The sequence below is a fragment of the Eurosta solidaginis genome, unplaced genomic scaffold, assembly GCF_040869045.1.
Source record: "Eurosta solidaginis isolate ZX-2024a unplaced genomic scaffold, ASM4086904v1 ctg00001023.1, whole genome shotgun sequence".
NCBI lineage: Eukaryota > Metazoa > Arthropoda > Insecta > Diptera > Tephritidae > Eurosta > Eurosta solidaginis.
Genome location: NW_027136934.1, coordinates 104,817 through 123,582, shown reverse-complemented (window position 1 = coordinate 123,582; position 18,766 = coordinate 104,817). Strand labels below are relative to the sequence as shown.

Genomic DNA, 18,766 nt, shown 5'->3' with positions numbered 1-18,766 from the left:
TTCCAATTAATAACACAAGTAGTTGTTGTTTTGTTCCGAACACGCACACACACACGATGTGGCTTTTGCCTTTCGATGCCGGCAGCCTTTGATCCCAGAGAGAGAGAGGGAGAGAGGGATAGAGAGGGAGATGCCACGGATGATAGCGCAGGAGCGACGGAAGCGGGTCTCGAAAATGACGGTACGGGTCGCGGTTCTCAGAGAACGGTGGTGATGATCTTCAAATAGAATCTTACCCCCAGAGAAAGCTTACTCGGATAGGTTCAGGCGGATTGCGGAGGTGCTCCTACGGCTAACGATTGACGGCGGCGGGCAAGAAGGGCGCAGTTTCACCTAGGTGAAGTATATAGTATCTATTAGTAATACCCAACGTATAGATGTATTTGTATACATGGGTGCTGGGTAGATTCAGTACTCCTCTCAGAGAGCCTGGGACAAGAGTCCTAGCGACCGTAAGTGGTGTAGTAAGCTCCACCGTTGCATATGTCTCGGCACTTCACCCAGGGAGCGGGGGAGCGAGATGATCCTCGGCAACCCTGAGTGAACTGTCCGCGACAAATGCCACCCGTATTGATACGTATTGGGCCTGGAATGTCCCTCAAGTGGAGCCCAGGACTGGTCCTGGATGCGCCTTGGGGACTTACCCGTGCCCATCCGTCCTTCAAGGTAGAAGGGGAGCGTATCCCCTCCTACCCCGTGGGACGTTGTGCAAAGGTTGGTTTTCCATAGGTGGGGGGGGGGGGGGGAGATCCATAAGCCCGATGGGTTCGCTGAGAATCTTCCCCGTTCACCTTGGGACCCCTTTGATACCTACAATTGTAAGTTGGCCTCAGCCTTACTTACCTAGGTGAAGTATGCAGTGAGTGATGGCGTTTAACATTTCATACTTGGTAGCGTATAATATTGTTAAGAATTCAGCTCATCAATAACTCCTCGTTATGATAGCGAATGAAAAATGCACGCCAGATAGTCAATACCACACGTGCCCCCACCAGCCCTTTTAGCGTTTTATCTTAAAGTGGGCATGGTTCTTAACCAATTTCGTTAATTTTTCTTTGAAGCATTCATTATAGTAAAGGCAACCTCTCTGTCGAATTTTGTTATGATACATTTAACGGTTTTTGATAAATAATATTTGCAAAATTGATTTTTCACAAGTGGGCGGTGCCACGCCCATATTTCTATTTTTTTATCAAGAGTCTCAATATTAACCTACACATCAAATTTCAACACTCCAGGTGCATTATTTGCTAAATAAACTGGTTTTTGTTTTTATTATATATATAAAGTGGGCGTGGTTATCATCCGATTTGGCTCATTTAAAAAAGCGTTGGGGGATGAGTGACAAGAAACCCACATACCAAATTTCAATATTTACTCCAGTTATTGTGATTACAGACAAACGGTAGGATAGATGGACGAAGAGACGGACAAGGCTAAATCAATTCCTTTTTATCCTGAACACTTTGAAATAAGGAAGCCTATATTTATCTCGATGCGTTTATGCCGTTACGATCAAACATTATATTACGAAAGTTAATGCAAAGCACGTTGAGTATAAAAAATACATCAAAAATATCTTATTCAATAACATTCCATTTCAGTTAAAACTTTTCACCTTCAGGGCACAGACCCACCTGGTTGTTTTTTTTTTTTCAATTTTCCAATTCATGCGAGCATTCCGCATAGTTTTTTTGCCACTTTAGTTGTTCGAACTGTATTAAGCATTTGTGTTTTTTCCACTATAATTTTTCAATAGACTTCACATTTTTTTCTTCTTTTCTTCTCTTATCTTTTTGCTTTATCTGTAGCTTTTTTTTAATTTAGCTGAAAGAAACTCTGCAAAAAAGCTTAGCTCAGCTATCAAAATATTTAATTTAATTGATTTTAGTTCTATGCTCTGCTAAAACAAAGTTTGAATAAAAGCTTTAATACTGTCAGAATTACCCAGCAGCATAATCGTTTGAGGTAAACATTGATTTTGTGCTGTAAAAATATGAGCACTCATCTGTGTGAGAAATTTCGTTTGAACAAAAATAGCACAAATATCGTGAATAGTCAACTAAAATTGAAGATAGCGCACAAATCACGTTTTAAGCAATAAAAGCGCCTTTTTCAGAAGAACAAAAACGAAAACCTTGCAGCTCATCTTTAAATCTTTTTTAGTCGCGGTATCCTTTTTGCCCATAAATTTATCTAACTTTTTCTCCAATAGTCCCAAAACCGGTTCACCTAATGTTTTCATGATCCATGCTTCTAAACTATATGGCAGGACGGATACGATAAGTGACTTGTAGAGCATGTCTTCGTTTGCCAAAGAAGACTTTACTTTTCATTAGTTAACTCAGCCCAAAGTCGCATTTTTTGGAAGAAGTGATTCTTATCTTGAATTCTAGAATGCTGGCTCACTTTACTATTTCCAAATTATGGCTACCAACAAATTCGTGTTTGGTAGGACGCCTGTGCTGACTCTTTGCCTGATCACAGCAGGTAATTTGGTAAATTCCCGATGATTATACACATTCTGCTAATTTTCGAATCGCCGAACTGTCGAATAAATAACTCCAATATTCAGTATTGCAAAATAGTCTTTATTTAGACTACTTTGGGAGAATTACTTCACAATTATACTTCACTTCGCAATTAATAGCGTTTTTAATCAAACTGATTACTGAATCTTCAGCTTGCGCAGCGTTTATACTCTCGGTTACCTCGTTCGCCCATTTCTCCTAAGGTTTAGACGTTTCACGAACATGCCTTCTGGAACAGTTGTATCTCATGCTTAGTTATTTAGCTATATACATGTATTCCTGTAGTTTATGTTTTTCTTCTAGCCATATGTGTGTATGTGTAAGTAACACCTTCTGTTCTTATATGCCGGCTATATAATCTCTCTGCTTCAAGATCCTGGTTATGTGTATGGAATATTCTTCGTTGTCTTGTACATAAGTGTGGCTGCTTGCGTTAGTGTGTACATGTACATAAGTGTGGCTGCTTGCTGGTTTTGTTTTTGTGATTATTTACTAACAGCATAGTGATGCTCATACTCGCCACAATATCTTTCACATTTCTTTTTCCAGCCTGTAGTAAGCCAAACTTACGGTGAGGGTGTTCAGGCCGATGAAATCATATTATAGAAATCACATCATAACGGCCACCTTGTACGAAACTTCGTTTAGTTTCGAACGGCTTGGAGAGGTCATTTTGCACAGCCGTATAAGTTTTGCGAAGAAATCAAGTTCAGCCAAAGCAGCATATAAGCAGCTCATTTTAGTGCCTCTTGAAGCCGCACCCTTTTTTCGCACGTTTCTTCCAATATGTGGTGAAAATTTGCACGATGATAAATACATCAAATCTGAAGCCGCACTGATATGGTCCAATGATCCGACTCATTCGCACAATAAGCTTGACCTTAAATGCAGTACTGAGGTGGATGTTTTTGCGATATTTTGCGCAATTGGCAGGCTCCCCTGCTTTTGGACTTGGTAAAAAACACTTTGATTTAAATATACGGGCACGCACCCGTTCAAACGTATTTTGCATAGACGCTGCTGCATGTGTCTTACCAACTCATTTCTGCCGTATTTGTGCAGATCTGAAACCAGTACATCAGAAACCACGCCCTTGTTATTTTACATGCTTATTGGTAATCGGAATTCGTTAAAGTCTGGTGGGTGAACATTAATTTGCTCACCAGTGATTGCGGGCACAGGTTCATCATCTTCCCTCGACGTTCTATCTTTCTTTCCAATTATGAGCATAGAGAAGTATTTGCCTCTGCTTTCTTCCTACAAAATGCGTCTTTCTAACTCGCTGTAGCGCAGACACACTCTTCTTCCCTGTAAGCAGTTTTCTTTCTTTAGGTTACAATGCGGCATTCTCCAAAGATATTTTTCCTTCTTCGGCGATAACCAATTTTTCCCACTCCTGCATTCTGTCGATTTGCTCATGCCGTCAAAGCTTAAATTACAGTCATTTTTATGGACTCATTATGAGGGCAAACTTTTCAAATTTGGTCTATTTTCTGACTCTTTTTCAGCTCCAAATGTTTGCTGGAAAAAAACCTGTATAAAAACTGTTCATCTTGACTTCTTTTTCTTACATATAAAAATTTTATTTATTCCTTTTTTATTGCTAAATACTCAACAAATTACAACAATCATCATTTTTCTCTATTAACACATCTTTTTTAACGCAGCTTAAATTCTAATTGCTTACAATCAACGCTATCGCTTTAGAAGCCGCCGAACCCAGCCAGCACACAGTTAATATTACTGAAAAAGAAATAAGAAGCAAAAAAAAGGTGGAAAAAAAGTGTAGTAAAATTTTCATACAAAAATCTATGCAAGCTCCAAAAAGTGTAAGCTAAAGCCATAAAAAAACCTGAGTGCTATGGAAAATTGTATTAGATAACGCTTAGTATCATGCTATTTTAAGCTTAATTGCATTTATGTTGAATCTGTAAAAAGTGAATCAAAAAAAGTTTATTGACGAAAAATTCTTAAAGATAGATGCAAATAATGAAAAAAGAATAAATGAGAAGTGAGATCGAAATAAGTTGCACGAAGAATTCATGTTTATCTATTATTATTTTAGTGCCATAGCAGTTCTTGGTTCCTCCTCTAGCAAAAGCTGACTCCCATGAGCAATTTTAAAGTAAAAATTATTGTAAAATAGAAAACTGTTGATGAGATTTGTTTTGTTCGAAACTTTTTAAATAACCTTTTTATTTAAATAATCAAAGTAACTTTCCTTCGATGGCTGATATTGACACATTGTTATCAATTCGAACTCCATCCTTGTTATTATCGATACTCTTTATATTTGCACTCTTTTATGGTTTTGGGATGTTTTGAATATGAAAACTCAAAAGCTTTTTCATCAATCTGGCAGCACAGTTAGAAGGCCAAGCAGTGTTTGAAATAGAACCAGTCTTTAGATCTTTGTTTTCGAAAAAATAAACGTTTTAAGCGAAAAATTTGCTTCATACCCAATGCATTTTCCATCTTTTATTCAAAATTTCACGCTTTCAAAAAAAAAAATAACTTCTCATATTTATTGCAAAGTATGTAGAATCTTTCGTACACTGATTCTTTTTGAAGCACTTAAAATGCTTACCTACCAAATTTATAAACAACGTATAAATGGCCAACGTTGGACGCACTAATGTCACTTGATTCTAATACGATTTCTTTAGAAAATAAAATGATTTAGCAAAGATATTTCGATTAGAGGCGGATAACTCACCTGTATAGCGGATTTTCGTGGATATTTCTTAGCAGTGATTGATTTGGCAATGAAAAGGAAAACTCATCTTCCTTACAGATGCCGTTCTGGGTCAGCACAAAACATGTAGGTCCGTCCAGTCAGTTTATAGGAAAAGTCAAAAGGAGAACGGCCCAAATCGGAAGAGAGGCTCGACCTAAATCTCTTCGGGGGTAAAACGAGTCAATTATTTTTTTATTTTTAGCTTGGAAAGATAGAATTATGGCTGTTAGAGAGCGAAAACAAAAGTATTTAAATGCATATGGTAATCATTTTTCTAATTTTTTTTTTAATTTTGGGAAAACTATAAAAAGTATTTCAAAATGTGTTATAATGCACATTTTAGAAAAATGATGGTTGCGAAGATATGTCTAGCATCTCAAAAGCTGAAGCTAGCTAGCTCAGAAAAATTAGCAATCTACGTTCGAGAGCTATTAAACAAATACGCTTCCGTTTGCATACCAGCTGTAATATGAGTCCTAAGATCGAAGTGATGCTAAAATGCTTAGAGCATGTTGCTTGGTTGTCGAGTGAGGACTTGCCTTTTAAACTGCTTACTCAGCCTCAAAGTAGCACTTCATGTCTGGAATATTTTCAGCTGTATTTCAAAAATAGATTCATTTTTTATCTCATTGCTAGTTTTCGGATTCACAAAGTTCTTTATAGTTAATGACTATCCTTTTCCGCACACACCTTAGGAAATAACAGAACCACATTACGGCCGGCACAAGATACTTCCTACACACTTCTTTGAGCTTTTGCAAGCTGATTTCCACCTTAAAAAAATAAAAAAATAAATGTAAGGCGCGATGACCTCCGAAGAGATTTTAGGCCGATCTTCTCTTCCAATTTGCGTCGTGCTCCTCTTGATTTTCCCTACAAATTGGCCGGACGGGACCTACATGTTTTTACGCCGACATCGAACGGCATCTGCAAAGCAGACGAGTTTTCACTGAGAGCTTTTCATTTCAGAAATACATTCGGTGCGCTTGCCAAACACTGCCCAGAATCGACCCCGCTTAGAAAAATTTTCTTCTAAATGAAAAAAATTTTTCTAAAATTTTGACGTTGCTTTGCCCGGGGTGTGAATTCAGGGCATACGGTGTGGTAGGCGGAGCACGCCACCTTAAGTATTCAATTACTTTAAACTGACGGGATTTAGGGTTGTTCTTCTTCCAAAATGCTATATATGTGGGAAAAGCTCAGAAATTCATTCAGCCAGCAAGAGCCATTGTCTATAATCATTTCCTTTGAGATGATAAGATCAAGAAAAACCATGTCTTTCTCCATCAGTCTTACCGAACTCAGTTCAGGTCTCCCTTACATCTGCTTTTAAGTACCTGTCCTATCGGAAGGGTTTTTTGAACAAAAGGTCTACCTTTTTTTATTCGTTATCCTATTTCAATATCTGTTTGAAGCTCATGCAGCTCATACAGCTCATCATAAAACTCCTTCGCTATATACAAATAAATAAAATACCATAAATCTTGCCGAGTGATTTTCGCCCTAATACTCTGAGAGCTAACCCATCCATATATCAGGACAGATATGTATTACGAAATACTTATAGAACTTTTCATTTGCCTCATTTTATTTTCTTTTCCATTTCCAAGCTGGAATTCTTTCCATTATTAATGCTTACTTGCAGTAGCATAGGCCAGCCACTGTACGTTATTACTCGTATTATAGATAAAATCTGTGGCTAGAAAGATTGCTTATCCAACTCATTTTTCAACCCCACCTACCAGTGGTGAATCCTGTTTCCAAAGCAGCCGAAGCTCTGGCGACCCCATGTTCCTCATGGAAGTAGGGGGTGGTGGGTGGGATGGCCTAAACCCTTCAATGGGTTGCCAGCGTAATTTATAGCCGCTCCTACCCAATTGTCAACATTACCTATCCATGGCGAGTCCTGCTTCTTTAGCAGCCGGAGCTCTGGGAACCCCAGTTCCTCATGGAATTAGGAGGAGGAATCGTGATTGCCTAGAAGGTTCAATGTGGTCATATTAAATCGTTATCGAAATAGAATGGCTTGTTACAAGAACGTTATGAAGTTATATCTATTATATATTCGGAGAGTGTTTTTAATGTTACAACAACAACAACAACTTCGCTCAGGCGTGACCATACATATTATACTGTATTCCCAGCCATAAAGATATAGAGTGTAACGAAAAGGCCGATGAGTTAGCAAAGAAGGGCGCTCAACTCGTTGAATCGACGGTATACGTTGCAATCGTCTTAGGAGAAATGAAAGGAAAACACAAGTTGCATATGATCCAGTAAGATGTGGACATAAGTGCGAGGCTGCAAAATTTCTAAAAACGTGTGCAAATCCTGCGATATCAAACTTGCAAAGTTGCTCATATTTCTAAAAAAGAGAAAAGACGTAAGACTCATGATTGTCATACTAACTAAACACCGCCGTCTGGCGTCACATACATAGCTTTATATGTCGTCAGTAACAGCAGCTGTAGTAACTGAGGACTGCGGGAAGAAACGTTTGAGAACATGTCGTATACGTGTCATACGCTCGCGAGGTTAATACTCCAGCTACTAGCAGGGGAAAAATGGTCAGATCTCGCGGCTTCTGTTAAGCTAGGTCTTAGAAATCTACAAGCACTTGCTTAAAGGACAAATTTATTTTATAACCTAAGTCCTGGTGCTTAATTGGGGTTGCCCGTTTGGACATCAAACAAATTCTGGTAGCACTGTGGATATATTGCGCCTATATAAGGCCTTTGTGGACCGGCCAGTTCAACCTCACTTTAACTGTAGTTTCGTAGGGGTTTGAGTGGCTTGGCGAAATCCTTCTCTCAGGGAGCTGGTAGTGCTGTTCAGCGTCATTTGCAAAAGCTTAAAGAATTTAAAAACAGTTAAAGCGTTTACTCAATAATTAACAGCTCTGGTTTACATTTTCCCATCTCTGATAAAAGTAGACTAGAAGTAAAAGTCGATTCGTTCCATTAGCTTTATTTATATTTTACAATCAACAATTTTGTTTGTTCATATTTTTCGCTAGCTTGCTTAAGCTATGCACAGGATTAAATGTATATGTATGACTAATATACTAGCACATAAATAATATAATTAAATTATTTTGCTGATTCGATTGCTTATACAAATAAATTTTAATCTAATACTCAGCCAGCATAAAACAAACAGCCATTTCGACGACTGTTATATACTTACATACATATATCTAGTCAATTAGGTACTTAACAGTAAATCACTTAGCAAAAATAAAAACAATTCACTTAAATTAAAGATTACAAATATTTACTAATAAATTCTAACTAAATTTAATTTATCAATGATTTTAATATTCAACTTAAATTGTGAAGTGTTTGAGAACACGCGCACATATAATGACAGAACAACAACAACACGAATGAATGCATACTATACAACTAATACAAATGTACAGTTAAATGACTTTTGCGCTAAACGCTGCGTAATTCACCACACGCTCTCTCTCTCTCTCTCTCTCTCTGTCGCTCATGCTCACTTCACCACCGTCGCCGTTGACGCTGTTGGACGATAACGTCGGCTACCATTCAATGCTTGCGTTGCATGCGTACTCGTATAGAGACTCGCACTGGCGCTCGTATTACGCGCATGTCCACGATATTTACAGCCGGATATAAGCTCGCGTACCGTCTTGCGGTACTTGTCTGAGAGTACGCAATAGAGGAAAAAATTCGCTGCTGCATTAATGGCAGCAAGAAAATTGAATATGTTACCGATGACCGCTTGCACATTATTATCGATATCGACATTTTCAGAAACGATTAAATAAATTGCCCATGGTAATTGGCAAACGATGAAGAGCAAGACGACTGCAATGAGTGTGACGGTGATGCGATTCTCCTGTGAAACGGATGAGCTGTGAAATTTGCGTGACTGTGAAAAGGAGAGAAAGAAAAATAAAATAAGATAAAAAGGCAGCGAGAGATAATAATTAAATGGTAATTTCCGATCAGTTTTATTAATTTATATGTAGTTTTTCAGCTTTACTGATCTATTAGGGTCAAGTGCAAATAAAATGTTATTTATTCCACCATTTAGCCCAACGTTTCGATAATTATCCTTATCTTCTTCAGGGGCGGTCTATATTTGTTTATAACAAAATACAAAAGACAAAAACAACATTAGAAATAAAATTAAACGATCTAAATTACATAGTTTCAAACAAAGTTTTTCACAATTATAAATTTGAATTTTACATGAAATATTACTTCATAAACAATTATTTATATTCACTCACATTGGTATTTAAAAAACGATTTTATTATTACTTTACAAAAAATTAATTAAATGCTACCATCACTATATGGTAAACTTGTCAAACTAAAACTAATTATCTGTGTCATAGGCATAATAAGTAAGTCGCGGCTATGTCTTGTGTATCTTCTTTCTTGTTCATTGCCTTTTCTCTGTTTTGCATTATTCTTAGGCTCTCGAGTGTGTACCTTGTTCTTTCTCTCGTCTCTTTGTCTATTATTTTTGTTGTTGTGAAATCTACTGTGTGTTTGTTGTTTACCGCGTGTTGTGATAACGCCGTGCTGTGTTTTTCTTTGTTGATATCGGCTTGGTGCTCTGCAAGTCGTGTGTTTAGCGCCCTCTTCGTAGTGCCAATATATATTTTGTTGCAATGTTCAGTTTCATTTCCTTTGCACTCTATTTGGTATACCACGTTACTTTGTTGTTGTATGTCGATCGGGCTTTTTGTTTTTGTAAAGAATGTTGATAGAGTGTGGTTAGATTTGTAAGCCAGTGTTACTTTTGGGTTTTTTGTTATGTGTTGTGCTAGATTTTCTGAGAGCCTGGGAATATAGGTCGTACTAAAATATTGTTTTGGTTCATTCGGCGACTCTTTCGTTGTGGTTTGTGTGGGAATATTTATTAATTCTTGTTGTTTACGGTCAATTAGATTACATATTAATTTATTGGGATAATTGTTACTTCTTAGCGTCATTTTGATTTTTTCTATATTAGCGTTATGAAAACATTGATTGCTGATGGTCAGTACTTTATGTATAAAATTTTTGGCGGTATTTAATTTATACTTAAAGGGTTGTGATGAAAAGAAATTTATTAGGCGACCAGACGATGTAGGTTTTTTGTACCGGTCAAGTATAATTTTATTGTTAGCTCTATATATGCGGGTGTCTAAGAAGGGGATGTTGTTGTTTTTTTCCATTTCAATGGTAAATTGCAGTCTATTGTGGTATTTGTTCAGTGTACTTAAGATAATTTCCGTGTCGCTTCGTTTTATTATTGCAAATACGTCGTCTACGTATTTGACAAGAAATTTGATACCAGTGTTTTGTTGTTGGTTCAGCTCAGAGTACATATTGTGTATAAGGTCGTCCATCACAATGTCCGCTATGGTGGGGGAAAGTGGGTTACCCATCGGCATTCCAAAAGTTTGTTGGTAAATATTGTTATTGTACATGAAATAGTTATTTTCTTTTAAGCAGAACTCTAATATGGTTAAAAATTTGTTTTTCGGTATGTTTGTGTGTTGTTGGACTTTTTCCCATTTTTTCATGACTATCTTTATTGCTAAAGCCGTCGGTATGTTGGTGAAGAGCGAGACGACATCGAACGATACTAACACATCATCATTGTATACATTTACATCAGCTAATCTATTTTTCAAGTCAAATGAATTTTTAGTGTTGTAGTCTTCTGATATTAGTGGCGTCATGATTTTTCCTAAATATATGGACAATTCATAACATGGAACATTTATAGAAGACGAAATTGGACGTAAGGGGCATTCGGGTTTGTGGATTTTGGGTAAACCATAAAGTCTCGGTGCGGTTGCTGCCAACTTTTGGAATGCCGATGGGTAACCCACTTTCCCCCACCATAGCGGACATTGTGATGGACGACCTTATACACAATATGTACTCTGAGCTGAACCAACAACAAAACACTGGTATCAAATTTCTTGTCAAATACGTAGACGACGTATTTGCAATAATAAAACGAAGCGACACGGAAATTATCTTAAGTACACTGAACAAATACCACAATAGACTGCAATTTACCATTGAAATGGAAAAAAACAACAACATCCCCTTCTTAGACACCCGCATATATAGAGCTAACAATAAAATTATACTTGACTGGTACAAAAAACCTACATCGTCTGGTCGCCTAATAAATTTCTTTTCATCACAACCCTTTAAGTATAAATTAAATACCGCCAAAAATTTTATACATAAAGTACTGACCATCAGCAATCAATGTTTTCATAACGCTAATATAGAAAAAATCAAAATGACGCTAAGAAGTAACAATTATCCCAATAAATTAATATGTAATCTAATTGACCGTAAACAACAAGAATTAATAAATATTCCCACACAAACCACAACGAAAGAGTCGCCGAATGAACCAAAACAATATTTTAGTACGACCTATATTCCCAGGCTCTCAGAAAATCTAGCACAACACATAACAAAAAACCCAAAAGTAACACTGGCTTACAAATCGAACCACACTCTATCAACATTCTTTACAAAAACAAAAAGCCCGATCGACATACAACAACAAAGTAACGTGGTATACCAAATAGAGTGCAAAGGAAATGAAACTGAATATTGCAACAAAATATATATTGGCACTACGAAGAGGGCGCTAAACACACGACTTGCAGAGCACCAAGCCGATATCAACAAAGAAAAACACAGCTCGGCGTTATCACAACACGCGGTAAACAACAAACACACAGTAGATTTCACAACAACAAAAATAATAGACAAAGAGACGAGAGAAAGAACAAGGTACACACTCGAGAGCCTAAGAATAATGCAAAACAGAGAAAAGGCAATGAACAAGAAAGAAGATACACAAGACATAGCCGCGACTTACTTATTATGCCTATGACACAGATAATTAGTTTTAGTTTGACAAGTTTACCATATAGTGATGGTAGCATTTAATTAATTTTTTGTAAAGTAATAATAAAATCGTTTTTTAAATACCAATGTGAGTGAATATAAATAATTGTTTATGAAGTAATATTTCATGTAAAATTCAAATTTATAATTGTGAAAAACTTTGTTTGAAACTATGTAATTTAGATCGTTTAATTTTATTTCTAATGTTGTTTTTGTCTTTTGTATTTTGTTATAAACAAATATAGACCGCCCCTGAAGAAGATTAGGATAATTATCGAAACGTTGGGCTAAATGGTGGAATAAATAACATTTTATTTGCACTTGACCCTAATAGATCAGTAAAGCTGAAAAACTACATATATGATAATAATTAAATATTATGAAAAAACAAAAGTTCAAAAAGACTGTAGAGACTTTGCGAAAAATATTGGCCCAGGTCCAGTTGTTTGTTATTTTTGAGTTTCTCAGAACGAGTTAAGTCCGGATATCTACTGATAATGGCTACAAACTCCTTGAAGTCATACTCTACGAACTGGTGCAGATTACTCACAGGAAGCGCTGTATCGCGCCACTTAGTGCCAGGCAGTTGCAGTTTGCATGAACCACTGCTTCTTTCTCTTCATCGTCCATGCAACTCCTGCAGCATCGACGATAAGGCGCTCCTAGCATTTTTGCATAGCTACCTACATATAAGGCAGTGACTAGTTTGTACTTCCATCAGTGTAGAGATTTTATCCCAACTTAGAGATCTTTTTTCTTAGATGTCCGATAACCCGATATTAGTATCCATATTTCTTCGTCTTGACAGTAGATATGCTCTCTAAGCTTGCATGTGGCAAGGAGCTTATCTATCTAAGCGTTCTTTGTCGGGAAGAATCTGCCTGGTCATACACTGCCTAGCTAGCTCGTCTGCAATGCAATTTCCCCCCGCCTGTGCCCGGGAACCTATGTGAGATGTACACGGCTCTGTTGGGTTATTTCTTAAAGTGATCGATATCAATTAAGTTTTAGTTCAAAACTGAACGAGTAAGAGCCAAAGAGATTTGATAGCCGCCTGGCTGTCGCTGAAAATAAATATTTCCTTACCGATATTGTGTATCTCTATCCCTACTGCGGCTTCCATAATGGCTGATACTTCTGCCTGGAATATACTACAGTGATCGGGCAGTCCGTAGGAGAGCTGAATGTCCGTTTCCCTTGAAAATACTCCTCCTCTCACTCTGACGTTTGGTTTATAGCCGCCAATGTATATGGAAATGCTGTCGTCAACAGTAAGGCTTCTGTGATTACAAAAAAAATTGCTTTCCGCCAAATTTATGGTCACACAGCTATCCTTGCTGGGAGGAAGAAGCCGTTAACTTAGGGTCGCCGGTGTATATAGAAATGCTGCTGTCACCAGCGAAACTGCTATTCGACTCGGCCAAATCATCTATGCTGGGAATATTTATAATTTTGCTGTTCCAATTGAATAACCCTCTTTAACGCAGGGCCGACGTTGCCGCTGCTAGATAACCAGCAAAATCTAAGGGTAGGATGTCAAAAATACGCCGAAGAGCTTCCCTAGTCTAATACTAGATCTATGTACTTTACCCAACAAGTAAAGCTTTGACGCCTTGCTCTAGGCTGACCACCGTACAACTATCCCATACAGCAGTATGGTTCGAATAGTTGCGGTATTAATCCATCTGCATATATTGTGGATAAGTCTCTATATTCCAATGTCTCTATTTCACGCACTTGTATAATGCCAAGTACGCTTTCTTTTAGCGCTGAATAACGTTTGTCCTTCCAGTTTAGCTTTTTATCGAGAACTAAGCCTAGAAATTTGGGCTTGTCTCCAGGTTTATGTGTAAATTATGTAGTTCTGGCGAGTTCACCGGTGGTATTTTATAGCGTTTGTTCGGCTTTTTTGAATCGACAGTGGGTACGCATCCGGATGCACATAGGGACCCTGATCGCAATGCTACCTGAATCAGGTCTTAAAAAGGTTTGAGGGAACCTGCCTCTGTAAGCTAACGTAACTAGGTCATCAGCGTATGCCACACCCTTCCCAATTGCCCATCTTGTATCTCTCGCTAACGAATTTTACGTTTGGTTCCATAGGAACGGGGAGAGAACTCCACCCTGTGGCGTGCCCCTTTGGGCATAGCGTGTTAATTGAACATTCTCTAGTGAACGAATTACTTTCCTTCGGCAATCAAGTTTTTCTACTCTAGCCTAAAACCATTTAAGGTCCAATACAAACTGTTACTCATGAACTGTATAAAAATAATAACAGGAATAACAGGTTCCGGAATAGCTGCCGAATTATTAGTGTTTTAAACCCCTAAAAAACTTCAAACTCACCTCTTTCCCACTCATACGCGACCTCCGTATGCTATTCGCATTTGTCATTTCACCACGTAAATTCTTTGAGCGACGCACCAACATAATCAAAAAACAATTAAACGTAGCCAGCACGAATAACGGTATCAAAACGAAAACAAAGAGGGTTAAAAAATACGAGAGGCACGTGTAGAGCGCATTCTCACCCAAACTTGACAAGGTTTTTTGATAGTAAGTAACCTAGAAATTATTTGAAAGTTATAGTAAACTGAAAAAAATAAAAACTATTACAGTTTACTCACCTCTTCACAATAGTCCGTTATATTGAAAAATAGTGACTCATTCTCTTGCGTTGTTTGTTTTACTTGAGACTGTGTTTTCCACTCTTCCGCTCTTATGTTTGCATCAGCTGGCAACTGTTCATGCTCTATCTCTTTCTTATTGTTCTCGTTATCGTATTGTTGTTCTTCTTCTACATCGTTGCTTTGAAGTGGTGTTGCAGTGCTCACCAAAAATTCGCTATCAAGCAAAAGATCCGAATTGACATCCAAAGCAAAATAATTTGCAATGATTCTTGGTATTTGCCTAGCGGCTGGTGCTAGTAGGGATCTTTTGAGGCCTAAGGATAGTAAGTGAAAAAAAAAAAATGTTGGAATGAATGATAACAAGGAATGGCAGAATAGATACTCTCTACCCTATAAATACTTTTCAAGTCGTGTTATGGATATTTGCTTTCGGTCGCTATCAAAATATTAAATACTAAACGCGTGAATTGCACCGATCTCATTTTTTTACAAAAAAGTTGGTGAGGTGGGCATTGTCGAAGTTTGAGGTATTACAGATTCAATACAAAGTAAAATAAGCCCTAATTCCTTTATAAAGGAAAACACTTTGTGGCTTCATTTGCGCCAGCAGCACAGAAACACCGTGACGAATGGCTGTAACTACTCGAGATGATGGGAAATCGAGCTGCAATAGATCCCCGATGAAGGTATGCTAACAAGCAGTTAGTGGTGAATTCGTTGGATAGTGCCAAAGTTGCCGCTAGATTCGCTTAACGGATGGCTGATGTTAGAGTTGCAGGTGAAATGTGTAATAGGTGAATCGGTGGCCGGAAACCCAAATAGAATCCATGACGGAAGAATCAATGAGTTGGTAAATTGGTTAACGAATGCCTCAAAATGGGCGGTGAAACAGGTGAGCGACGATTCAATTTCTGAATACCCAAATTCACTAATATAGTCAGAAAACGATGAATCGGCGACTGGTTAATGGTAGATGGTTAGTTAAACGGCGCATTCAAGGCTCATCAGCCGATACCAAACAACCGATGGATTGGCGACCAATTAATCGAAGTTTAAGAACCGGTGGATCAATCGCAGGTGGATGTCGAGACTCAGAGCAAATAGCGGGAACCTGGGCGCAGGGACAACAGTAGGCTCTTAAAAAATGAGAAAAATGGAACGCCACCCTGAAGTAATGCGAAGGTGGTACCGGTGGGCGACGGTTTTAAAACTAGGGCTGTTTTTTAGTGCATGGACACACGGTTGCTGCGAAGGCAGCCCATATATTGTGGGGAATGTTAGCGATTTCGAGGCGTCACTGTGCCGTTAGTAAACATATGCTATACAACAACAGTAAACCATATACACACATGCATAGAAGGCAACGAACAATATGTCACATACACAACCAGCAGCTTGAAGCGAAGAGAATATTTCACACGCATAGACATCAATAAAGCATATACAGATATACATTTATATAGCTAAATAACCAAGCATGATATACAACTGTTCAAGAAGGCATGTTCGTGAAACGTCTAGACCTTAAAAGAGATGGGCAAACGAGGTAACAGAGAGTTTAAAGCAGTGCACGCTGAGGTATCTGGAATGAGTTCGATTTTAACACGCTATACGTGAAGAACGCGAGTATTGTAATTGTGGAGTATTACTAAGTACCCAAGTAGTGTAAATAAAGATCATCTGGCCATACTGAATATTTGAGTTATTTATTCGAAAGTTCAGAATTTGGAACGTTAGCAAAAAGTGCATAATTATACCACAAAATTTGTTTCGCATTCGGCCGAACCATGAGCGACTGTCGTAGTCGCCAACAGCCAACCCTTCTATTTAATAGAACTTAGGCTTAAGAAAACCTAAACATGAATTTAAATGAATTTAGCTGAATTTTATATTGAAGGTTTTTACATATGTACCTTTTACGTATAAGTATGCATCGTGAATTATTTGCATGTACAAATACGTATATTCTAAATTACGTACATATTCCTTATTAACGTTAAGTATTTGAGACGTTTGTATTGTACGCTAACACGCCAGCGTATTTCACCTCTCTGGCAACCCCAACAATGGGTTGACAGATGTGACTATCTACACATACATATATTTATTATTGTTTTTTGACTTTTTACTTTTTATTATACATTCGAATTCTTTGCCAATCCCGTGTGTGACACAAAATCGAAAAAATCTCACCGAGTTATAGAAAATAGTTTTATTACACATTATACAGTGCCTTTTTCTTAGTGAAATACCAAAGAAAGTGTACTCTCTGTTTAACACTTAAGCATAATAAGAAGCAAGTAGTTTGAAGTCAAATTCAAAGAAAGTGCTCGTCATCACGCCGCCTAGAGTCACGGGAAAGGGAAAACACTCTTATACAACCGCATATCAGGAACTCTAGAATCATTGCCATCGCCACAACATTATCGCTATCACCCCCGCAGCAACCGCATCCCAAAAAAGGAAGGTAAATTTATACTCCAACCCCCCTAAACAGTGGTCCTTCGACGCCACTAAGGAAACCAGCGCAATAAAAACGCAAGTACCTTCGCCCTTTTTGTAAACCGTGAGTATTAAATGAGATATAATACAACCCAATCACGGAAAAAATATACATAAAAGAGAAAAATCAAGGCAATTTTCATTTTCGAGGATTAGAATTTCCCGCCAATAATCCTCATTTCCCGCCAATACGTTATTACTCGTATTATAGATAAAATCTGTGGCTAGAAAGATTGCTTATCCAACTCATTTTTCAACCCCACCTACCAGTGGTGAATCCTGTTTCCAAAGCAGCCGAAGCTCTGGCGACCCCATGTTCCTCATGGAAGTAGGGGGTGGTGGGTGGGATGGCCTAAACCCTTCAATGGGTTGCCAGCGTAATTTATAGCCGCTCCTACCCAATTGTCAACATTACCTATCCATGGCGAGTCCTGCTTCTTTAGCAGCCGGAGCTCTGGGAACCCCAGTTCCTCATGGAATTAGGAGGAGGAATCGTGATTGCCTAGAGGGTTCAATGTGGTCATATTAAATCGTTATCGAAATAGAATGGCTTGTTACAAGAACGTTATGAAGTTATATCTACTATATATTCGGAGAGTGTTTTTAATGTTACAACAACAACAACAACTTCGCTCAGGCGTGACCATACATATTATACTGTATTCCCAGCCATAAAGATATAGAGTGTAACGAAAAGGCCGATGAGTTAGCAAAGAAGGGCGCTCAACTCGTTGAATCGACGGTATACGTTGCAATCGTCTTAGGAGAAATGAAAGGAAAACACAAGTTGCATATGATCCAGTAAGATGTGGACATAAGTGCGAGGCTGCAAAATTTCTAAAAACGTGTGCAAATCCTGCGATATCAAACTTGCAAAGTTGCTCATATTTCTAAAAAAGAGAAAAGACGTAAGACTCATGATTGTCATACTAACTAAACACCGCCGTCTGGCGTCACATACATAGCTTTATATGTCGTCAGTAACAGCAGCTGTAGTAACTGAGGACTGCGGGAAGAAACGTTTGAGAACATGTCGTATACGTGTCATACGCTCGCGAGGTTAATAGTCCAGCTACTAGCAGGGGAAAAATGGTCAGATCTCGCGGCTTCTGTTAAGCTAGGTCTTAGAAATCTACAAGCACTTGCTTAAAGGACAAATTTATTTTATAACCTAAGTCCTGGTGCTTAATTGGGGTTGCCCGTTTGGACATCAAACAAATTCTGGTAGCACTGTGGATATATTGCGCCTATATAAGGCCTTTGTGGACCGGCCAGTTCAACCTCACTTTAACTGTAGTTTCGTAGGGGTTTGAGTGGCTTGGCGAAATCCTTCTCTCAGGGAGCTGGTAGTGCTGTTCAGCGTCATTTGCAAAAGCTTAAAGAATTTAAAAACAATTAAAGCGTTTACTCAATAATTAACAGCTCTGGTTTACATTTTCCCATCTCTGATAAAAGTAG

The 18,766-nt window shown here is 38.1% G+C and overlaps 1 protein-coding gene across 1 annotated transcript; it reads right to left on the bottom strand.

The window, feature by feature from the left end:
- Positions 1–8,430: 8,430 nt before the first annotated feature.
- LOC137235824 (sex peptide receptor-related protein 2-like) lies at positions 8,431–18,751 on the bottom strand. The gene is made up of 4 exons (XM_067758646.1): positions 18,742–18,751; positions 14,804–15,120; positions 14,523–14,741; positions 8,431–9,165 (listed from the first exon to the last, which is right to left on the bottom strand). The coding sequence occupies exons 1-4, from the start codon at positions 18,749–18,751 to the stop codon at positions 8,767–8,769; spliced, it is 945 nt and encodes a 314-aa protein (XP_067614747.1). The 3' UTR covers positions 8,431–8,766.
- Between the last annotated feature and the right edge of the window lie 15 nt (positions 18,752–18,766).